Below are 24,547 nucleotides of genomic sequence, written 5' to 3' on the forward strand. Positions count from 1 at the left end.
GAACCTCAGTGTTCTGGAGAATATCACACGCCGCCTCTTCAGGGGCTGGGATGATTGTCAACTCCGGCACTCCTGTCTCAGAGGTAGGGACACTCCACCCTGTCCCACAGCAGGGCCCCTGCTCCATGTGGGTTTGCGCTGAGAGGAACTGAAACCAGGAGCCGCCACCTAGTCTCCAGCCGACACGTCTGCAATCAGCAAACGGGGAAAGAGACTTCCCATCACACTGTCTGGCCCCATTCCCTTCAATCTGGGAAGAGTCGGCTCTCAACAGAAAGGCAGGATTACCGATGATGGTGTGGGATGACACAGTCTGGCAGTTGGTGATGCCACTCAGGCAAGTGTTCTCTCTCAGTGAGCAGGAGCCCGAGGAGGCTGAACACGTGAAACATTGAAGAGATCGTCCTGCAAAGGGAGAGAATTCAGTGAGACTCGGAGTTTCAGATTGAGGAGAATTTTCACTCAGGGACCATTACTGTACTGTGCTTTCACATTACACCCCCTCATTCCGATCACAACCTCAAACGCTTCACTCACACTGCGAGGGATTTCAAAGGGTGTGGGGAGTGAGGGGGGAGAGTAGAATTAGACTGGGTGGGATATTAAAGGTGTGGGGAGTGAGAGGGAGAGTGGGATTACAGTGGGTGGGATATTAAAGGGTGTGGGGAGTGAGGGGGAGAGTGGGAAATGACTGGGTGGGATATTAAAGGGTGTGGGGAGTGAGGGGGAGAGTGGGAAATGACTGGGTGGGATATTAAAGGGTGTGGGGAGTGGGGGGGGGAGAGTGGGATTAGACTGGGTGGTATATTAAAGGGTGTGGGGAGTGAGGGGGGAGAGTGGGATTAGACTGGGTGGTATATTAAAGGGTGTGTGGAGTGACGGGGGAGAGTTGGATTAGACTGGGTGGTATATTAAAGGGTGTGGGGAGTGAGGGGGGAGAGTGGGATATTAAAGGACATTGGTGAGACCTCGGCTGGAATACTGTCTCCCGTTCTGGTCTCCCTGTTATCGGACGGATATTATTAAACTGGAGAGGGTCCTGAAGAGATTTCCCAGGATGTTCCTTGGAATGGTGGGTTTGAGTTATAAGGAGAGGCTGGATGGGCTGGGAGTTTATTCACTGGAACGTAGGAGGTTGAGGGGTGACCTTATCGAGGTTTATAAAGTCATGGGGGATTCAGATAAGGTGAAAAGCAGGTGGTTTTTTCCCCTCGTGTGAGGGATTTCAAGACTACGAGGGATATATTTAACATGAGAGGAGAAAGACTTAAAAAGACATGAGGGGTAAGTTTTATCCACAGAGAGTGGTTTGTGTGTGGCATAACCTTCCAGAGGAAGTGGTGGGTGTGGACACAGTTACTCTGTTAAAAAGACATTTGGACAAGTCAGTGAATAAGAAATGTTTGGAGGGATATGGGCCAAGCGTAGGCAGGTGGGATGAGCTAGATTTGGGAATATGTTCGGATTGGACGGGTTGGGTCTGTTCCTGTGCTGTCTGACTGTAACTCAGCACCTTGAGGGACAATCCCAGCGAGTGGGAATGATAGTGTCAGGAACACCCAACCCGATCAGTGACACAAACAGATCATTCCTTACCTGCTGTGATCCCAGCACAGACCAGGACAATGCTGAAGAACACCTTCATGTTTTCCCCTGCAGAGCCAGTGTGTCTGGGATGATGGTGAGCTGCTGTCTGTGTTCACAAACTGCTCTCTTTCTGTTCTGAAATCAGGAAACACCATTAGAGATGTTCAAACGAGCCCTCTGCCAGCAGCCACACAGTACAGGCTTCACCCCACCCCGTTCCCCTCCCACAGTCTGTGCCATGTTGGGTCAGGGACAGACAGTGTACCTCATGCTTTAGAAACTCCGTGACCATTCCTGCCTGACCACAAGGGAAAGGATCGACAGCTCATGGGCTCCCTGTGACCCTGCTGCAGCTTTCCCAGGAATAGGGTGGGAACGTGCCTTACAAATACCTCAGGGACTGGGGGTGAGCACCCCTTTAAGGGCCCAGGGCTGACCCACTCACACAGCACCAGGGACGTGGTTCACCACAGAAGGAGGCCATTCGGCCTTCCCTACCTGTATCAGCCCGTTACAGCCAGTGCCATTACCTCGTGCCAACCTCCTGCTTTCTCCCCACAGCCTTGCACATTGTTTTATGTTCAATTCCCCCACACCATCCAATGGCCCTCTTCCATCATACCCGCCTCCCCTACATTTCCAGCCGGAACTTTCCGGACACTAACCGGCCAGTGGGCCAAGAGAGCTGTTTTGTGCTTTCTGATTCGATGTTGAAACACTCACTGAGTTAACAAGGCCTCACCTGTCTTGGGGGAATCCCTCCACATTCATTCGGTTCCTTACTGAGAAACCTCAGGGACAATCAAAGGCTGAAAGAATGATTTTATCCTTCTTGCATGTAGCAACCGAAATCAGCCCGTCAACGAAGCGAGTTAAACCTCACAACCCGACCTGACTATGGCCTGATTAATGGTGGAACTAGGCCACAATCCCACCAATGGTGGTCCGTCTTTGGAAGTCTCCATCTTTGGAAGTCACCGTCTTTGGTTCCATCCTGATGCCAAGCTGATCTCCGGTGTCCTGCTAAAGGTGTTCGATTCTTGCACAAAATAACATCCTTCGGGCCTTTGAGGTGATATGTTGATGATTCTTAAAGTCCCTTTCATCCAAAATACTGATCATTCTCCTGGCGTCATGAATTCATACAGCATGGAAACTGACCCTTCGGTCTAACCCGTCCATGATGACCAGATATCCCAATCTACTCCCATTTACCAGCATTTGGCCCATATCCCTCTAAACCCTTCCTGTTCATATACCCATCCAGATGCCTTTTAAATGCTGTAATTGTACCAGCCTCCACCACTTCCTCTGGCAGCTCATTCCATACACGCACCACCCTCTGTGTGAGGAAGTTGCCACTTTAGTCCCTTTTAAATCTTTCCCCTTCCCTCCTCAAACCAATGCCCTCAAACTCTGGACTCCCCCACCTCAAGGAAACAGACCTTGTCTATTCACTCTATCCATGCCCCTCGCGACTTGATAAACTGAAAGAACCGCGGGTACAGGAGATAAGAAATGAAAACAGAAATTGCTGGAAAAGCTCAGCAGTTCTGGCAGCGCCTGTGGAGAGAAATCCAAATGAACATTTTGGATCAAGGTAGCCTTCCTCAGAACTGAGCTTTTCCAGCAACGTCTGTCTTTTTTATGATATTACAAGCCTCTGTCAGCTCACCACCGAAGCTCCAGGGTACAGTATACCCCAGCTTATTCAGCCTCTCCCTGTCGCACAAACCCTCCAGTCCCAGTAGCATTCCTTAAATGTTGACTGAACCCTTTCAAGTTTAACAACATCCTTCCTCCAGCAGGAGACCAGAATTGCACACAATATTTTAAAAGTGGCCTAACCAATGTCCTGTATAGCCACAACATGACCTCCCAACTCCAATACTCAATGCACTGACCAATAAAGGACAGCATACCAAACGTCTTCTTCACTATCCTCTCTACCTGCGACTCCACTTTCAAGGAGCTATGAACCTGAACTCCAAGGTGCCCTCCCATTTGCTTAGGAGCACTCCTAGGGTCCTCCCATTAAGTCTCGAAGCCCTGCCCTGGTTTGTCTTTCCAAAAAGCAGCCCCTCACTTTGATCTGAATTAAACTCCATCCACCGCTCCTCAGCCCTTGAGACTGCAGCTGGCTTCCTCCTCAGCAGGAATGGCTCTGTTCCTTGTTACCTTTGGCCTTACCTGGCAGTTGGAACACACAGTTTTCCTGCGATTAACTCCTTCAATTCTTCAGCAGGGCAACCCTTGTCTTCTGTAGTGGTAAAGCATCCACTTTTTCAAGCAGGTGTCCAAGCAGTTTTGAGAATGTGACCTCGACTCTCTCCAGTCCAAGACCTGGCTAATTGTTTTCAGTCTCTGCTCAACAGCCCGTCTTTGTTTCTTAACTTTGTTTATTAATAAAGGTTTATTAACTGAAGGTCATGGCACAGACCACACCCTTGTTTCACACTTTATATAGATGACCTTATATCATTAATTTTTATTGTCATGACATCACAGAATCATACAGCAGGTAAACAGATTCTTCGGTCCAACACATCCATCCTGCCCAGATATCGGAAACTGACCTAGTCCCACCTGCCACCACCTGACCTATGTACCTATTCATATACCCATCCAGATGCCTTTTAAATGCTGTAATTGTACCAGCTTCCACCCACTTCCTCTGGCAGCTCATTCCATACACGCACCACCCTCTGTGTGAAAATGTTGTCCCTAAGGTTTAGGATTCGGGTTAGGGTAAACATTAGGGTTAGGTTTCAGTTCAGGGTTCGGGTTAGGTTTTGGGTGAGGGAGAGGGAACGAATTACAGTTAGGGTTAGGGTAAGGAATAGGGTTTAGTTTAGGGTTAGGTTTCAGGGTTAGGGTTCTGTTTAGGGATAGGGTTTGGGTTAGGTTTAGGGTTCTGTTTAGGGGTCGGGTTAAGGTTTGGGTTAGGGTTAGGTTTCAGGGTTAGGGTTCGGTTTAGGGATAGGTTTTGGGTTAGGGTTCTGTTTAGGGATAGGGTTTGGGTTAGGGTTAGGGGTCGGGTTAAGGTTTGGGTTAGGGTTAGGGGTCGAGTTAAGGTTTGGGTTAGGGTTAGGTTTCAGGGTTAGGGTTCTGTTTAGGGTTAGGGTTCTGTTTGGGGATAGGGTTAAGGTTTGGGTTAGGATTTGGGATAGCCTTAGTGTTAGTGTTCGAGTTAGTCTTAGAAGTTGGGGTTAGATTTCGGGTTACGGTTTGGTACATAAGGGTTTGGGTTCAGAATGGAGTTATTGTTAGGGTGAGGGATAGGTTTCAGGTTTAAGTTAGGATTTAAGTTAGGTTTAGGTTACAGTTTGGGTGAATGTTGGGGTATGTGTTAGGGTTAGAGTTAAGGTTAGGATTAGTGTTGGAGTTAGGGGCATGGTTTGGGTTAATCTTAGGGTTTTTGTTTGGGCTGGAGTTAAGGTTAGAGTTAGGGTTCGGGTTAGAAATAGGAATAGAGTTAGGGTTAGTGCTAGGGTTAGAGTTAAGGTTAGGGTTAGAGTTAGGGTTAGTGTTGGAGTTAGGGTGAGTGCTAGTGTTAGAGTTAGGGTTAGGCATAGGGTTAGGGTTAGCGCGAGGGATAGTGTTATGTTTAGGGTTAGGGTTCGGGTCAGTTGCAAACCGAGACAGTGTTTTCCATTTCAATGAGAGTGTTTCTGTTCAGTAGAGCACACCTCTTGTGGGGAGACCATCCCCCCATCTTTCTGTGTCTGTCCAATGGTCAGCCCCCATTCCTGCACCATCAATTATTCTCCCTGTCTGTCACTGCCACGTCTCTCACACCATGAGGTACATGAATTGAATTAGGCCAAAAAGGGCAACTTTTCAACGCCCAGGGTGGTGCCTGTATGGAATGAGCTGCCAGAGGGAGTGGTGGAGGCTGGTACAATGACAGCATTTAAAAGGCATCCGGATGGGGAGATGAATGGGAAGGGTTTAGTGGGATATGGGCCAAGTGCTGGCAAATGGGACTAGATTAGGTTCTGATAACTGGCCAACATGGATGAGTTGGGCCAAAGGGCCTGTTTCCGTGCTATACATCTCTCTGACTCGATGTGGTCTCCCCAGAACCTCTCCTGCTGCAGTAAGACTTCCCTCCTCTTCTCCTCCAGGACCTGAACCCTCTGTGAGTAACGAAGGCCTGGGTGGGGATGGGGGTGTGTGAAGGGGACCTGTTCTGAACAAAATAAACTCAACCACAACCACGCAACGCCAACCACCCTCTCACCAAAACGGTCAAGTCACATTTCCGTCCCAGGTAAAACGCCCTCGAGCCTTTCCTGAGGGGTTTTCTGAGAGACCGAACAAATAACTTGATCCGAATCCAGCCAACCCAACCCACAAATGGAATCTCAGTCTCCCACTCACAAACATTGGACTTTTGACTCCTCTGACAGGGATAGGCACAGATCAGGGAAGAAATCAAACCCAATTGTTTAATGGCCCGGTTTTGAGAAAGGGTTAGCTCAAAGCCCACATTCTGTCATCCCATCAACGTCACACTGGCCACCGCCTTCCATGGACTTTTCTTAGGGTCAGAGGGCAGTAAGAAACTTCCAGCTTTCCGTCTGGAACAATTGTATCTGGAACAAAATGTCTCGAATAATTATCAATCCACACCAGTTACGTGTGGCTCAGTGGTTAGCACGGCTGCCTCCTAGCACCAGGGACCCGGCTTGGATTCCACCCTGGGCCTACACGTGACTCCAGACACACAGAGATGCAGTTAACTCTCAACTGCCCCCTGGGCAATTAGGGACGGGCAATAAATGGGCAGCGACCCCCTGACCCGGTGATTGAGGAAAGGAATAAGAATGGGTGGAAAGGAATGAAGGCAGAGCTGCCTGGGGTCAGCTGGAAAGGGAGGTTAGACAGCTACAGGAACAATGGGGGAAGGCTCCGAACAGAGCTCACAACAAAGACATATTGCAGTGAAGAATATTGTCCCTCAGGTCCCTTTTAAATCTTTCCCCCGTCACATTAAAAATATGCCCTCTTGTTTTTGAAAACCCCACACCATGGGAAATAAAGACCTTGCCTGTTCACTTTTTCTCTGCCCTTCCAAACCTGCAGAAGGTCACCCCGCAGCCTCCTGTTCTCCAGGGAAAAAGTGGTGTGTTTATGGAATGAGCTGCCAGAGGAAGTGGGGGAGGCTGCTACAATGACAACATTTTAAAAAAACATCTGGATGGCTTTCTGAACAAGAAGGGTTCAGAGGGCTATGGGCCAAGTGCTGACAAATGGGACGAGATTAGGTTGGGTTACCTGGACGAGTTGGACCAAAGGGTGCAGTCCATCTCGATGACTCTATGACTAAAAATCAAGAAACGGATGGAGGTACTGGACACTGGGAAGGCTATGGGCCCTGACAACACTCTGGTAAGAGGCAATGTAACCACCTCTCCTTGGACAATCGACCATCCCGGAGCAGCCAGATCCCACACCGAGACATGTCCCAGTCACATCATTGAGAGCGATGGTTGTGGGAAAGGTCATGTGGTTCCTGTTTACATTGGGGAGGGGTCTGGGGCTGGCTGTGTCTATCAGGGTCACAGGGAATGGTTACACTGACATCTCCTGGCGAGGAAGATGGAGATTTGGAAAATTCACTGAAATGGATTTGAATCTGTTACAAAAGGGACTTCACAGCAGTTAAAGAAACGTCCCAAACTTGAGGCTCTGTCCAAGGATGAGTGCTGAGGGAGTGCCACGCTGTTGGAGGGTCAGTGCTGAGGGAGTGCCTCACTGTCGGAGGGTCAGTGCTGAGGGAGTGCCGCACTGTCGGAGGGTCAGTGCTGAGGGAGTGCCACACTGTCAGAGGGTCAGTGCCGAGGGAGTACCGCACTGTGGGAGGGTCAGTGCTGAGGAATGCTGCATTGTGGGAAGGTCAGTGCTGAGGGAGTGCCGCACTGTCGCAGAGTCATGCTGCGGGATTGCTGCACTGTGGGAGGGTCAGTGCTGAGGGAGCACCACACTGTGGGAGGGTCAGTGCTGAGGGAGTGCCGCACTATCAGAGGGTGAGTGCTGAGGAGTGCCGCACTGTCAGAGGGTCAGTACTGAGGGAGTGCTGCACTGTCGGAGGTCAATGCTGAGGGAGTGCCGCACTGTCGGAGGGTCAGTGCTGAGGGAGTGCTGCACTGTCGGAGGTCAATGCTGAGGGAGTGCAGCACTGTCGGAGGGTCAGTGCTGAGGGAGTGCCGCACTGTCGGAGGTCAATGCTGAGGGAGTGCAGCACTGTCGGAGGGTCAGTGCTGAGGGAGTGCCACACTGTCGGAGGGTCAGTGCTGAGGTAGTGCTGCACTGTCAGAGGGTCAGTGCTGAGGGTGCGCCACACTGTGGGAGGGTCAGTGTTGAGGGAGTGCCTCACTGTCGGAGGGTCAGTACTGAGGGAGTGCCGCACTGTCGGAGGGTCAATGCTGAGGGATTGCCTGCAATGTCGGAGGGTCAGTTCTGAGGGAGTGCCGCACTGTCGGAGGGTCAGTACTGAGGGAGTGCCGCACTATCGGAGGATCAGTGCTGAGGGAGTGCCGCACTGTCGGAGGGTCAATGCTGAGGTAGTGCCACACTGTCGGAGGGTTAGTGCTGAGGGAGTGCCTCACTGTCGGAGGTCAATGCTGAGGGAGTGCCTCACTGTCGGAGGGTCAGTGCTGAGATAATGCCTCACTGTCGGAGGGTCAGTGCTGAGGGAGTGCTGCACTGTCGGAGGGTCAGTGCTGAGGGAGTGCTGCACTGTCGGAGGGTCAGTGCTGAGGTAGTGCTGCACTGTCGGAGGGTCAGTGCTGAGGGTGCGCCGCACTGTGGGAGGGTCAGTGCTGAGGGAGTGCCTCACTGTGGGAGGATCAGTGCTGAGGGAGTGCCTCACTGTCGGAGGGTCAGTACTGAGGGAGTGCCGCACTGTCGGAGGGTCAATGCTGAGGGATTGCCTGCAATGTCGGAGGGTCAGTTCTGAGGGAGTGCCGCACTGTCGGAGGGTCAGTACTGAGGGAGTGCCGCACTATCGGAGGATCAGTGCTGAGGGAGTGCCGCACTGTCGGAGGTCAATGCTGAGGGAGTGCAGCACTGTCGGAGGGTCAGTGCTGAGGGAGTGCCACACTGTCGGAGGGTCAGTGCTGAGGTAGTGCTGCACTGTCGGAGGGTCAGTGCTGAGGGAGTGCCACACTGTCGGAGGGTCAGTGCTGAGGTAGTGCTGCACTGTCAGAGGGTCAGTGCTGAGGGTGCGCCACACTGTGGGAGGGTCAGTGTTGAGGGAGTGCCTCACTGTCGGAGGGTCAGTACTGAGGGAGTGCCGCACTGTCGGAGGGTCAATGCTGAGGGATTGCCTGCAATGTCGGAGGGTCAGTTCTGAGGGAGTGCCGCACTGTCGGAGGGTCAGTACTGAGGGAGTGCCGCACTATCGGAGGATCAGTGCTGAGGGAGTGCCGCACTGTCGGAGGGTCAATGCTGAGGTAGTGCCACACTGTCGGAGGGTTAGTGCTGAGGGAGTGCCTCACTGTCGGAGGTCAATGCTGAGGGAGTGCCTCACTGTCGGAGGGTCAGTGCTGAGATAATGCCTCACTGTCGGAGGGTCAGTGCTGAGGGAGTGCTGCACTGTCGGAGGGTCAGTGCTGAGGGAGTGCTGCACTGTCGGAGGGTCAGTGCTGAGGTAGTGCTGCACTGTCGGAGGGTCAGTGCTGAGGGTGCGCCGCACTGTGGGAGGGTCAGTGCTGAGGGAGTGCCTCACTGTGGGAGGATCAGTGCTGAGGGGGTGCCTCACTGTCGGAGGGTCAGTACTGAGGGAGTGCCGCACTGTCGGAGGGTCAATGCTGAGGGATTGCCTGCAATGTCGGAGGGTCAGTTCTGAGGGAGTGCCGCACTGTCGGAGGGTCAGTACTGAGGGAGTGCCGCACTATCGGAGGATCAGTGCTGAGGGAGTGCCGCACTGTCGGAGGGTCAATGCTGAGGTAGTGCCACACTGTCGGAGGGTCAGTGCTGAGGGAGTGCCACACTGTGGGAGGGTCAGTGCTGAGGAATGCTGCATTGTGGGTAGGTCAGTGCTGAGGGAGTGCCGCACAGTCGCAGGGTCATGCTGCGGGATTGCCGCACTGTGGGAGGGTCAGTGCTGAGGGAGTGCCGCACTGTCAGAGGGTCAGTACTGAGGGAGTGCCGCACTGTCGGTGGGTCAATGCTGAGGGAGTGCCGCACTGTCGGAGGGTCAGTGCTGAGGGAGTGCTGCACTGTTGGAGGTCAATGCTGTGGTAGTGCCGCACTGTCGGAGGGTCAGTGCTGAGGGAGTGCTGCACTGTCGGAGGGTCAGTGCTGAGGGAGTGCCGCACTGTCGGAGGTCAATGCTGAGATAATGCCTCACTGTCGGAGGGTCAGTGCTGAGGTAGTGCTGCACTGTGGGAGGGTCAGTGCTGAGGGAGTGCCGCACTGTCGGAGGGTCAGTGCTGAGGGTGCGCCGCACTGTGGGAGGGTCAGTGCTGAGGGAGTGCCTCACTGTCGGAGGGTCAGTGCTGAGGGAGTGCCGCACTGTCGGAGGGTCAATGCTGAGGGAGTGCCACACTGTCGGAGGGTCAGTGCTGAGGGAGTGCCGCACTGTCGGAGGGTCAGTACTGAGGCAGTGCCGCACTGTCGGAAGGTCAGTACTGAGGGAGTGCCACACTGTCGGAAGGTCAGTACTGAGGGAGTGCCGCACTGTCAGAGGGTCAGTACTGAGGCAGTGCCGCACTATCGGAGGGACAGTGCTGAGGGAGTGCCGCATTGTCGGAGGGTCAATGCTGAGGGAGTGCCGCACTGTCGGAGGGTTAGTGCTGAGGGAGTGCCTCACTGTCGGAGGGTCAGTGCTGAGGGAGTGCTGCACTGTCGGAGGGTCAGTGCTGAGGGAGTGCTGCACTGTCGGAGGGACAGTGCTGAGGTAGTGCTGCACTGTCGGAGGGTCAGTGCTGAGGGTGCGCCGCACTGTGGGAGGGTCAGTGCTGAGGGAGTGCCTCACTGTGGGAGGATCAGTGCTGAGGGAGTGCCACACTGTCGGAGGGTCAGTGCTGAGGGAGTGCTGCACTGTCGGAGGTCAATGCTGAGGGAGTGCCGCACTGTCGGAGGGTCAGTGCTGAGGGAGTGCCGCACTGTCGGAGGGTCAGTACTGAGGGACTGCCGAAATGTCGGAAGGTCAGTACTGAGGGAGTGCCGCACTGTCGAAGGGTCAGTGCTGAGAGAGTGCCGCACCGTCGGAGGGTCAGTGCTGTGGGAGTGCCGCACTGTCGGAGGGTCAGTGCTGAGGGAGCGCCGTTCTGTCGGAGGGTCAGTGCTGAGGGAGTGCCTCAATGATTGAGCATCAGATCAAGGGAATGCTGCACTAACAGAGAGTCAATCTTCCAAATGCAGAATCGGAAATGCAATAGTCTTTTAACTGAATTAACTTTGTGATGGTTCACACATAATTATTGGGTCCTGTCTGACTTTGGCCCCATTACTATTGGTCTGCTCCAGTCACTGTGACTCTCTTTGGGTATATTGGCTTGGCACATGTGTTCACTTTCCTTTTGAACCTGCGCCTATGTTCGAGGGTTAGGCCTCGATGGATGTTGCTTAATCAGAACAGCATCTCCTATCACAGATCAGGCAGAATTCGGGTCAGACTTCCCAGCTTTGTTCCACATCTCTCCCCATGTGATCACAATAACTCTTCCAGGTCATTTTGATTTTCCCCAGGAAGGAAATTCAATAATTGATCCCAATCTTTGACAATGTCCTCCATGTTTGTCCCCATATTCCCTTTGCAATTCCTTAGACTGTGATCACTCTGGACAGCTCTGGTGGGTCTGATCTCCAGTGTTCAGAACTTTACCTGGGTCTCTGGAATACCTGTGCAGTGATAGAAGCACCATTGATGACCATTTGATGTTTATTACTGGCCGAGAGGTCAGTGTCGAACTTGTTGAATGTTTATTTCAGAAAGACTAGGGAGCAGGACAATTCCTCCACAAGATCGAGATCCCTGATTCCCCTCTGACAGCACACAACTTCCCTAACTGTTCTGGCTCATCTTCCATCTAAAGTGGGATATGTCAATTGCTACTTCTTAAACCTTATTGAGTAAAAGGCACCTTCCAACAGGAGGTGTGTGTGTGAGTCTCTAAACCCCCAGAGGTGATTGAACAGCAGTGTGTGGTGAAGCGGACAGTCCTGTGACCAACTTCATTGCTGAATGCAGACTGCAAAATCCTGCCCCCAGTCATCACCGACCGGGTCAGGTCTGTCAGAGACTGGTGAATCACCCTGACCAAATACATACTGTACTGGGCAGGACAATCTCAGAGAGCCTTGTCCACTTCAGGGATAGAATCGCTGACATGTAGGACAAGGGAGGCTCCGTGCCTGCCTCATCAGCCTGTACCAGCAGAAGGCTTTTGACAAGGTCTCGCAGATCCACAGCAGGGACGTGCTCTCCAAAATCAGCTTCGGGGTGGGAATCGGGCAATTGGATCCGACTGCTCGACCCCAGCATCGTTCGCTCAGTCTCAATCCATGGGTGGGAATCAGGAAGTTTCTCGATCAGCTCCGGAGTCAGGCAGCGCTGCCCACTCTCTCCTGCCCCATCTGGGGTTGGTATGGAAGCATTTGCTGGTCCATTGGGAAGGATGGGAGCCTCAGGGAGTGTAACTATTCCGGACAGCGGGAGCCACCAGGTCAAAGCCTTCCTGCACATGGATGGCTTTTCTGTTTTCTGCTTGGAAGTGCTGTCACTGCACAGACTCATGGGTATCTGCATGGGGGTCAAACTGACCTTGGGAGAAAAGGCAAATCAAGGCTAAAGTGAAGCTATGACCAGGGGCGTATTGCCAAGGTGAGGCAGGAACTGAGCTCTGAGAGCACTGCTCCCTCTCCGCTGTGGGTAAAGAGTTAGGGATCGGGTGTGAGGCACAGTCTCTCTCTCTCTCTCTGTTGGACATGGCGTGGGTCTGACCCATCCCAGGAACTGTACTGTTTCAGTCACTGGAAATCTCTACTTCTTCATCTGGAGGTCAAAGGTGGACCCTGTCTGCTGGTCCACTATGTCCAAAGTTCTGGATAAGGCGAGAAGACCACCCAGGATGTTGCCCTCATCCTGATGGCCATCTTTGTCTGCAAATGCATCAAGCTGTACCTAGATCCTTGGTACAGAAACACCAAGTGTCGCTGTGTACTGAGGTTTGACCTGTCCCCCGGGGTTGTGAAGGATGGGACTGGACACGTTGTGGTGGAACGCTCTAAGAGGTTGGACTGTTCCTCATCACCTGTCCCTCCTGGAGAAATTTGTAAAGAGAAACCCCTTTACCCACCAGTCCATCACAACCTGATCAGCACACAGCGTCCTCGAGATCCTGCGGGGAAGGGAGAGGGTGGATCATGTTGGGTGGTTCACTGAGCAGACGGTCAAAGTCATTTAGCAGAATGTCCCATCAGCAGAACATTCTCACCAACACCAAAACGACACTTGGCTGTTGGTGAGAAGGGCCCTACCTGTGAGAGCCTTAATGCACGTCCAGTCGGTCTGTACCATTGCACGCTGCCCTTGAAATGGCTGTAGGGGCTGGGGCGGGGGTCACGGGTACAGACTGCCACACCAGTCCTGCTGGACTGTGCCTTTGTGAAGGGAATCTGGAGGAAGATGTAGTGGTTTGTGTCGATGTTCGTCCCGAGCAGTTCGGTGACGTGGGACTCTGTGCTCTGCGCGGGATGTGAACCGAGACCAACAGTAGCTGGTGCCTGCTCCTGGAGGGCCATCAACTCACTGGGAGATGCTCTTTAGTCTGCTTCAAACCTGTTGGTCTTCCAGAAAAAAGCAGCTGACCCCGACTGAGTGTTGTGGACGGTCACATCCCAAGAGCCATGACTGTGTGCTGCAGGACCCATTAAAGCCCAGGGGTAGCTGCCGTTAAAGCAAAGTGAGGATTGACCAGTGCCTGAGCTCCTTCTCCCTCGGTTAAATGAGGGTCCGTTAAGTCATTGAATCTTCCCCAGGTTTCAAAAGATGTAAATATTGTCTTATTCAAGTAAGAGATGGCTTTGATTTGTTTGGAGGGAGACAAACTCCAATGCTTGCTTGTTCCTTTGAGGTGATGTCATACAGAATCGAGCTGTGTTTGTGACGGTCTACATACACAATGTTTTTATTGAATAAAGATATTTTTGAAGTTAAAATGCCAGCAATATCCTTCTGCTGGACTCTGTAAATATCAGTCACTCAGGCAGTCACAGAATGATCCACCTCCACTTGGGAATCTAAATATCTCACACACCCACACCAACACACACCCACACCCACACGCAGTCAGGCAGCGCTGCCCACTCTCTCCTGCCCCATCTGGGGTTGGTATGGAAGCATTTGCTGGTCCATTGGGAAGGATGGGAGCCTCAGGGAGTGTAACTATTCCGGACAGCGGGAGCCACCAGGTCAGATACACACACACACACTCACAGACACACAAAGTCACACACACAGATACACACACAGCTACACATACACAGATACACACGCACACAGACACACACACACAGACACACACACAGACATACACAGATACACACAGAGATACACACACACAGATACACATAGACAGACACACACTGACACACACACAGATACACACAGACATGCACACACAGATACACACACAGACAGACTCACAGAAACAGACACACACACAGAGATACACACAGAGACACACACACATATACACACACAATACACACAGAGATGTGCAGACACACACAGATACACACACACAGAGACACACACACAGACTCACACTCACAGACTCACAAAGACACACACACATATACACACAGAGACACACACACAGATAGACACAGAGACACACACACAGATACACACACACAGAGATACAGACACACAGACAGACTCACAGAGACACACACACAGAGACACACACACAGAGATACAGACAGACACACACAGAGACACAACATAGACACGCACACACAGAGATACACACACAGATACACACAGAGAGACACACACACAAATATACACACTCAGAGACACACACACAGACAGACACACGCACAGACACACATCCAAACAGACACATGCACAGACACACACATCGACACACACACAATGGCACACACACAGATGCACATATACACATGCACACAGACACACACATAGACGCACATACACACACACATACACACACAGCCACACACACATACATGCACACAGACACACACACACAGAGGCAAACACAGTCATGCACACACAGACACACACACACAGGCACACACAGAGAGATACAAACACACATACAGAGCACACACACATACAGAGATATACACACACAGCGACACAGACACAGAGAAACACACACACAGATACATACACACAGATACACACACACAGAGATACACATACACCACAAACAGATACACATACACACAGAGACACACCCACAGATACACATAGACACACATACACTCACACACATACACACAGAGGCACATACATGCACACATACAGACACACATACACACACACAGACATACACAGACACACTCTCTCTCCCACACACACACACCCTGACCTCCCTCTGCTGGTAAGTGTTGATGAAGCACACAGACATACAGAATACTGACGAGTTTAACAAATAATGAGTTCATAAAATGTTTGAACTGAAATCCAAATTTACTTCAATCAATGGAAGAAAAGAAACCCCATTCTGCACAGCTCAGAGCGAGGAACGTACAGAGCAGGGGGCGGTCTCAGCTCTCAGTGAGGTACACTAGCTGTTACTCACCGAGTGGAAGCATTGACTGACCAAGGGATGTGTTGCTTTGAATTGTGGAACTCGTGAATTGTTGGATTAGCTGGAGGTTACAGTTCAGCTGCTCTGTTTGTTGTTCAGGGTTTATCGGGATGGTGTCAGTTGGTCCCTATTACAATGGTCCAAAGGCTGCCCGTTAGGTTTTGTAGGTATTTTCTTCCCAACATTATTATACACCTCTGGAGAACTTATTCTCGAGTCTCCTAGCTCAGAGGTATGGACCACCGCTGCTGGTCTCACCCAGACCGTCTGAGCTGGATGTGTCTGTCCCTGGTCACTGATTGGTGGAGTTGGTTATTAATGCACTGGGCATTAAACAAAGTGAACATTGGACTGACAAAGCTAACCTTGCTGGTTTCAGTGTCCTTTCCAAACGACTGAAAACCACATTGCAGAGAGTGCGGCCATCAGACTGATAGGGAGGAAATTCTAATCCCATCATGTAGTTTACATTCACACGGATGCTGACTGTTCAATTAACACAAAAATGTTGGGAATGCTCAAGATGGAGAGTAGAGCCGGAAAATGCTGGTAGCATGGAGGTTCTCAGGCAGGAGCTGTGTAGGGAGAAGCTGAGTTCATGTTCCTCATCAAATGGGATCCCTGTGCAAAGTGAATTTTAATCTCCAATTCTCTCCCCACTGGTTTACACAACTTGCTTCTCTTGGTCCAGCGGCTTCAGTTCTTTTCTCTTCCTTCCATGAATTACTTCCCTCTGTCCAATCTCAGTGTGAGGGAAAGCTGCATTGTCTGGGGCAAAAGGATTAATCATCAATGAAATCACCAGCCTGGTCACAATGACGGGGCACAGTCACTGTGAATACTCGAAGACTTGTCTCTTGTTCTCGAAGTGAGTTGAAACCTGTTGCTGTTGGAGAATCTCAACAGAAAAGAGATGTATCGAGGCTTTTTACAACACACAATCCTACAGCAACAATTTTCCTGTGTTCATTCGGTTCCAGTGCGGAAATAGCGAAGCAGCCTCAAGGCAAGGAGGCAGACAGAAAGCTAGCACACAGCGTGCAGGAAGGTGAACAGAATATTGGCCCTTACCTCCAGAAGCTTGGAGTATAAGAACAGGGAAATCATCCTGTAACTGTAAAAGGTGCTGCTGAGATCCCGTCTGGAGCACTGTGGGCAGTTTCGGTCCCCTTATTTCAGGGATTTCTTTGGAGGTAATTCAGAGATTGTTTTTCTTGGCTAATTCCTGATATGGAGAGAAATGTTATAAACAGGAATTGGGAGGTCATATTGCGGCTGTACAGGACATTGGTTAGGCCACTGTTGGAATATTGTGTGCAATTCTGGTCTCCTTCCGATCGGAAAGGTGTCGTGTAACTTGAAAGGGTTCAGAAAAGATTTACAAGGATGTTGATAGGGTTGGAGGATTTGAGCTACAAGGAAAGGCTGAACAGTTTTCCCTGGAGCGTTGGAGGTTAAGTGGAGACCTTATAGAGGTTTACAAAATTATGAGGGGCATGGATAGGATAAATAGGCAAAGTCTTTTCCCTGGGGTCGGGGAGTCCAGAACTAGAGGGCATAGGTTTAGGGTGAGAGGGGAAAGATATAAAAGAGACCTAAGGGGCAACCTTTTTTACACAGAGGGTGGTACGTATGTGGAATGAGGAAGTGGTGGAGGCTGGTACAATTACATTTAAGAGGCATTTGGATGGGTATATGAATAGGAAGGTTTGGAGGGATATGGACCGGGTGCTGGCAGGTGGAACTAGATTGGGTTGGGATATCTGGTCGGCATGGACGGGTTGGACCGAAGGGTCTGTTTCCATGCTGTACATCTCTATGACTCTATGACTCTACTAGGACATAGAATTCCTCTCATTTTCCAAAGTGGAGATCCTGTTTTGTGGCTGAAAATACATTTTCAAAGAGTGGTCAGATGTGTATTCTGATTGCAGACCTTAACAAGTCGAGTAAATGGATATTTGATTCCATTGATTAACTCCTCTCTGAATTTCGTCTGTGTTAGAGCGTAAATGCAGGTGTTGGTGCATGAATTTAGAAGCCGTAACATGAATCCAATTTCTTGGAAGACAAACATTGGAGTATTTAAAGACTTGTCTTCATAATTATAATTTACCTCTTGAAAGCTGAAACGGCGTATGACATGTGTCATCCAGAACAATATGAAATTAGCGGACAACGCAAAGAGCAAGATGATGGATTTTCTCCGGTTTACCACCTCTGGATCAGTACTATTCCCTCCATTTGCATGGATCTGGAGCCGTGAGCGGATGCGATTGGCTGCTATAACGTGCCTAACAGTCAGAGCATTGAATATCAAAATCAATGCAATTGGGAGCAAAGGTATAAATGTAGTGTCTATCCATACGTACACTTTCCAAAATAATGATGTATAGTAGTCTGGTACTGTCATGCAAAACCACGGCACATTGTCAATAATAATTGCAGGAACAAATACAAAATACCAAGTAATTGACTGCAAACAACCCACCGCACTCACCGTTGCTATAACGACAAAAGCGGTTCTCTCGTGAAAATATCTTGTGCTTAGTTTCTGGCAACAGATCAGTACAAACCGATCAAATGTGAAAGCAACTGTGAACCAAACTGAACCGTCCAGAGCTGCAAGAAACAGAACAGTTCTCAAAGCACAGACTGGAGTGATGGATAAGAAAGTAACCGGGAAATGCAGAACGTTAACTCGGTCCAGTAAGATCTTAAGGATGACAAGAAACAGATCTGCAAAAGTCATTGCCAACAAATAGCGAGTGACGCATTTGGAGAGCCCACAATTGCCTCGAATCAGGATCACAATTGCCACGGAGTTAACTGGATGAAAAATAAAGAAAGGGAGACCTTTTCATTATCGGAGTCACAGTAATGACGTTTGCTTAACATAGAATCTGTACAGTGTCAAAACAGGCACCTACCCTGTTGCATTTCCCCCGAATAATACAGCTCATTTACACATCCCTGGACACTATGGGCAATTTTGCATGGCTAATTTACCATTCACACATACAAGGCAAGAATGTGCAACTTCCGTACAGACAGTCGCCTGAGGGTGTAATTGAAGCCGGATCTCTGACATTGTGAGGCAGCAGTGCTAAGCACTGAGCCACCGTGCATGTCTGCTAACTCACAACAATTGCCTCAGATGAATATATTAACTCAATTACAGTAGATGTGGTGAAAAATTACAAGTTCCCTTCAAGCCACTCACCTTCCTGGCTTGGAAACACATCACTGTTCCTTCAGTTTTGCTGGATCATTTAAAAGACATTTGGACAGTTACATAGAGAGGAAGGTTTTAGCACGAGATAGGCCATAAGCAGGCAACTGAGGGGAGTTCAATTCAGGAAACATGTACAGCATGGGCTAGTTAGACCGAAGGCTCTATTTCTGTGTTCTATGACTCGATGCCAACGCTCTTTCACCAATCGGTCTGCAGTGGGTAAAGATGGCAGCTACCTTCTGAAGTGTAGCTCCACATGAGGAATAAATGCTGACTTAGCTGGCTCTGTGTTGGAACTAAATTCTCTGCAAAACATTTATAAACCAACCTGCTTCAACAGACGGAAGGAAACAATAATAAAAATGAACTACTGGTGAAACGGCGAGGAGCGTAATGTTGGGAAATAACCAAAGCTGAGGAGAGCACGTCAAATTTCCACAAAGAATGAGGGCGTAGAGTGTAAAAAGATTTTACACAAACGTAACTGGATTTAAAGACTTCCCAATGATACCAACAGCTGCAAGAATTGGGTAGTAAATGCGCACTGCCTGTAAGATGGCTGAGTATTTCATTCTGTCCCAGTCACGTCTGGCTGTTCCTGGGGAGGCAATGATCTGTCCACCTCAATAGAGTAATATTGTCAACACAAGTTCATGTTATTTGGAAGCTGACGTTCTGGTGAGAATATAAAGCTGGTTGAATCACTAATTACATTAGTTTCAGTGATCTGAACAAGCAGCAAATGAACTATTTTCCTCTGAGGATTATTACACAATAGAATCTATTTTGAAGAATGAAATGTCACTAATTTCCAGGGAATTAGATTTCCTTTATTGTCGTGTGTACTCAACTACATGAGTACAGTGGAAAGTGTACAAGCCACTGTTCCGGACACAGTCTTAGGTAGAAATGTACAGAGCCACATAATCTTCAGGACAAGGCAGAAAGGTAAAGAAACAAAGTTCAAACATAAACCTTACAATTCCTCTTTGTATTGTGCGATGATGCTGCTCCTTTAACAAGGTTAGTTGGCTCTTGTTTTGGTTTGAGAGGGGTCGTAAAGGCAGAGGTTCCAATATGTCTGGAAAATCTACTTGGAAAGGCATTTAAGTTCCCTTAGGTTCCCTTTATATCTTTTATATCATCCCAGGGAAAAGACTTTGTGTATTTACCCTATACATGCCCCTCATAATTTTATAAACCTCTATAAGGTCACCCCTCTGCCTCTGACGCTCCAGGGAAAACAGCCTCAGCCTATTCAGCCTCTCCCTGTAGATCAAATCCTCCAACCCTGGCAACATCCTTGTAAATCTTTTCTGAACCCTTTCAAGTTTCACAACATCTTTCCGATAGGAAGGAGACCAGAATTGCACGCAATATTCCAATAGTGGCCCAACCAACGTCCTGTACAGCCACAACATGACCTCCCAACTCCTGTACTCAATACTCTGACCAATAAAGGAAAGCATACCAAACGCCTTCTTCACTATCCTATCTACCTGTGACTCCACTTTCAAGGAGCTATGAACCTGCACTCCAAGGTCTCTCTGTAAGGTCCCTAGGACCTTACCATTAAGTGTATAAGTTCTGCCCTGATTTGCTTTCCCAAAATGCAGCACCTCGCATTTATCTGAATTAAACTCCATCTGCCACTTCTCAGCCCATTGGCCCATCTGGTCCAGATCCTGTTGTAATCTGAGGTAACCCTCTTCGCTGTCCAATACACCTCCAGTTTTGGTGTCATCTGCAAACTTACTAACTGTACCTCTTATGCTCGCATCCAAATCATTTATGTAAATGAAAAAACGTAGAGGACCCAGCACCGATCCTTGTGGCACTCCACTGGTCACAGGCCTCCAGTCTGAAAAAAAACCCTACACCACCACCCTCTGTATGCAAATGGATAGTTCTTAAGGCCCACACCCACCTCTCAAAATGACTATGTTTAATTCGATTGAACTCAACATTAGTCTGACCTGATTCCTACTTTATGTTTCTGAACCACTGTCCATACGCCTCTGGTACTAATTCATAAGCACTGAAAAATAACCTGTCTGACCTCGTCATAATCTCCATCAATTTAGCATGGTCAATCCACCCTAACCTGTAAATCCCTGGACACTGTGGGGTAATTTTGCATGGCCAATCCACCCTAACCGACATATCCCTGTACACTATGGGACAATTTAGCATGGCCAATCCACCCGAACCTGTACGTCCCTGAACACTATGGGACAACATAGCATGCCCAATCCACCCTAACCTGTACGTCCCTGAACACTATGGGACAATTTAGCACAGTCAATCTACCCTAACCTGCACATCCCTAGGCACTCTGTGAAAATTTAGCATGGCCAATCCACCCTAACCTGCACATCCCTGGAGACTATGGGACAATTTAGCATGGCCAATCCACCCTAACCTACACATCCCTGGAGACTATGGGACAATTTAGCATGGCGAATCCACCCTAACATGCACATCCCTGGCACTTTGGGACAATTTAGCACGGCCAATCCACCCTAACCTGCACATCCCTGGGCACTTTGGGACAATTTAGCATAACCAAAACACCCTAACCTGCACATCCCTGCACACTATGGGACAATTTCGAATGGCCAACCCACCCTAACCTGCACATCCCTGGACACTATGGGACAATTTAGCATGGCCAATCCAACCTAACCTATACATCCCTGGGCACTATGGGGCAATTTAGCATGGCCAATCCTCCCTAACCTGCACATCCCTGGACACTATGGGACAATTTAGCATGGCCAATCCACCCTAACCTGCACATCCTTGGGCACTATGGGACAATTTAGCATGGCCAATCCACCCTAACCTGCACATCCCTGGAGACTATGGGACAATTTAGCATGGCCAATTCACCCTAACCTGCACATCCCTGAACACTATGGGACAATTTAGCATGGGCAATCCACCCTAACCTGCACATCCCTGGACACTGTGGGACAATTTAGCATGGCCAATTCACCCTAACCTGTACATCCCTGGAGACTATGGGACAATTTAGCATGGCCAATTCACCCTAACCTGTACATCCCTGGAGACCATGGGACAATTTAGCATGGCCAATCCATCCTAACCTGCACATCCCTGGGCACTATGGGACGATTTAGCACAGCCAGTCCACCCTAACCTGCACATCCCTGCCACACATGGTGCAGGGTGTTCTAGGTAGGTGGATAAAGAACTTGTTGAGCAACAGAAGACAGAAAGTAGTAGTTGAAGGGAGTTTCTCGAAATGGAGGAAGGTGACCAGTGGTGTTCCACAGGGGTCAGTGCGGGGGTCACAGTAGTTAGTGATGTACATAAATGATCTGGAAGAGTGCATTGTTGGTCTGATCAGTCAGTTTACAGATGACACGAAGATTGGTGGAGTAGCAGAAGCATTGGGGACTGTCAGAGAATACAGGAGAATATAGATGGACTGGAGAGTTGGGCGGAGAGGTGGCAGATGGAGTTCAATCCAGGCAAATGTGAGGTGATGCATTTTGGGAAGTCTAATTCTAACGCGAACTATCCTGGAAATGGAAGACCCTTGGGAAAAGTTGCTGAGCAGAGAGATCTGGGAGTTCAGGTCCATTGGATCCTGAAGGTGGCTGCACAGGTGGGTAGAGTGGTCAAGAAGGTACATGGTTATGACTGCCTCCATCGGGTGGGGTATTGAGTACAAGAGCTGGCAGGTCGTGTTAAAATTGTACAAGACTTTGGTTCGGTCGCATTTAGAATACTGTGCACAGTTATGGTCATCTCTTTACCAAAAGGATGTGGACGCTTTGGAGAGGGTGCAGAGAAGGATACGGGGATGTTGCCTGGTATGGAAGGTGCTAGCTATGAAGAGAGGTTGAGTAGGTTGGGTTTGTTTTCATTAGACAAAAAGAGATTGAGAGGGGACCTGATTGAGGTTTACAAAATCATGAAGGGTATAGACAGGGTGGATAGGGACGAGTTTTTTTCCAGGGTGAAGGATTCAATAACAAGAGGTCACGCTTTCACAGTGAGAGGTGAAAGGTTTAAGGGGGGTACACGCGGTAAGTACTTCACACACAGAGGGTGGTGGGTGTTTGGAGCACGCTGCCAGCAGAGCTGGTAGAGGCAGGTATGGTAGATTCTTTTAAGATGTGTCTGGACAGATGCATAAGTAGGTGGGGAGCAGAGGGATACAGATCCTTAGGAATTGGGTGATAGGTTTAGACAGTGGATTTGGATGGCACAGGCTTGGAGGGCCGAAGGGCCTGTTCCTTGGCTGTAAATTCTCTTTGTTCTTTGTTCTTCCTGTTGACTAGATGATCCACATCCCTTTGTCACCCAAGGTTCCTTCACCCTCCCATCCCTTCCTTGCCTCAGTGGGACAAACCTATCCAGCACTCTCAGCAAGTGCTCCCTCAACAACCTCCACATTTCTGTCGTGCACCTCCCTGAGATTAACTGCTCCCAATCTTCCTGTCTAATCGCATTCTAATTCCCCCAATTCAATACGTTCCCATACTGTCTGCTCCTATTCCTCTCCATGACTGTAGTGAAGGTCAGGGAGTTGGGATCACTATCACCGAAATGCTCTCCCACCGAGAGATCTGACAATTGGCCTGGTTCGTTGCCAAGCACCAAATCCAAGATGGCCTCCCCTCTAGTCAGCCAATCTACATGTTGCATCAGGAACCCTTCCTGGACACACCTAACAAAAACTGCTCCATCTAAACTAACTATTCCAAATTCTGGGGCTCTTCACCGGGAGGGGGGCTCTGGAGTTGTCCCGTTCCCTTCTCTTGCTCAGACCCTGTGGATCAGAACCTTCCAAGAGATTCCAAGGGCAGTGGAGAACATCTGGGTCCATGATTCCTTATTCTATCCCCTTTGGCTCCCCTGACCCGGTCAACTGACCCTCGGCTTGGCAGGCACTTGCAGGGTCCACAGAGGCCTGTTCCTTTCACAGTCAGTTGGTTGAGCGTTGATGTCAAGTTAGCATCACTTCCCATCATGCAAGCTTCCGCACGTCCTGTGCTGACATCACAGCTGGGTTTGGCTCCACTGCTCACAGCGAGATGGAGGAAACACGTATCCCCCCCGGTGACAGCAGATGATGGGATGGCAATCCATCATACCGATGTCTGTTCACTCTGCATCTCAGTATCAGCACTGTGAGCACGATGATGAGGAACACCAGGACCACAATCAGTGCGATGATAATCATCACTTCTCGACTCAATGGAACTGTGGGGGGGAATAATCCAAAAAGGTCAGTGACTGCATCAAGGAATAGGGAAGGAAGGTGCTGGGTGGGATATGAAAGGGTGTGGGGAGTGTGGGGGAGAGTGGGATTAGACTGGGTGGGATATTAAAGGGTGTGGGGAGTGTGGGGGAGAGTGGGATTAGACTGGGTGGGATATTAAAGGGTGTGGGGAGTGTGAGGGAGAGTGGGATTAGACTGGGTGGGATATTAAAGGGTGTGGGGAGTGTGGGGGAGAGTGGGATTAGACTGGGTGGGATATTAAAGGGTGTGGGGAGTGTGGGGGAGAGTGGGATCAGACTGGGTGGGATATTAAAGGGAGTGGGGAGTGTGGGGGAGAGTGGGATTAGCCTGGGTGGGATATTAAAGGGTGTGGGGAGTGAGGGGGAGAGTGGGATTAGACTGGGTGGGATATTAAAGGGTGTGAGGGGGAGAGTGGGATCAGACTGGGTGGGATATTAAAGGGTGTGGGGAGTGAGGGGGAGAGTGGGATTAGACTGGGTGGGATATTAAAGGATGTGGGGAGTGTGGGGGAGAGTGGGATTAGACTGGGTGGGATATTAAAGGGTGTGAGGGGGAGAGTGGGATTAGACTGGGTGGGATATTAAAGGGTGTGGGGAGAGTGGGGGAGAGTGGAATTAGACTGGGTGGGATATTAAAGGGTGTGGGGAG

General features: G+C 49.8%; 2 protein-coding genes across 2 annotated transcripts in view; both read right to left on the reverse strand.

The window, feature by feature from the left end:
- LOC122546827 (uncharacterized) overlaps positions 1–24,547 on the reverse strand; it is a 62,493-nt gene that overhangs the window by 24,455 nt on the left and 13,491 nt on the right. Inside the window, exons 9-10 of the mRNA XM_087980822.1 lie at positions 23,751–23,859; positions 11,862–12,364 (exon numbers count right to left, since the gene is read on the reverse strand). Of these exons, the coding sequence (XP_087836948.1) occupies positions 11,862–12,364; positions 23,751–23,859 (612 nt within the window). The remainder of the gene's footprint in view (positions 1–11,861; positions 12,365–23,750; positions 23,860–24,547) is intronic.
- Positions 15,247–23,990, reverse strand: LOC148139011 (putative G protein-coupled receptor 139). Its single transcript, XM_087980999.1, has 2 exons — positions 19,126–23,990; positions 15,247–18,217 (listed from the first exon to the last, which is right to left on the reverse strand). The coding sequence occupies exons 1-2, from the start codon at positions 19,191–19,193 to the stop codon at positions 17,287–17,289; spliced, it is 999 nt and encodes a 332-aa protein (XP_087837125.1). The 5' UTR covers positions 19,194–23,990; the 3' UTR covers positions 15,247–17,286.

The sequence above is a fragment of the Chiloscyllium plagiosum genome, unplaced genomic scaffold (assembly GCF_037043375.1).
Source record: "Chiloscyllium plagiosum isolate Xiang-an unplaced genomic scaffold, Cpla_swu_hap1 HiC_scaffold_38, whole genome shotgun sequence".
In the NCBI taxonomy this organism is placed as follows: Eukaryota; Metazoa; Chordata; class Chondrichthyes; order Orectolobiformes; family Hemiscylliidae; genus Chiloscyllium; species Chiloscyllium plagiosum.

What these genes read in the sequence shown, in the direction of transcription:
- LOC148139011 (XM_087980999.1), bottom strand. Translation starts at nt 19,193, where the DNA reads ATGAAATACTCAGCCATCTTACAGGCAGTGCGCATTTACTACCCAATT. An exon ending in CTTGCAGCTGTTGGTATCAT is followed by an intron (nt 18,218 to 19,125) that starts TGGGAAGTCTTT and finishes TATTTTTCATCC; the next exon opens with AGTTAACTCCGTGGCAATTG.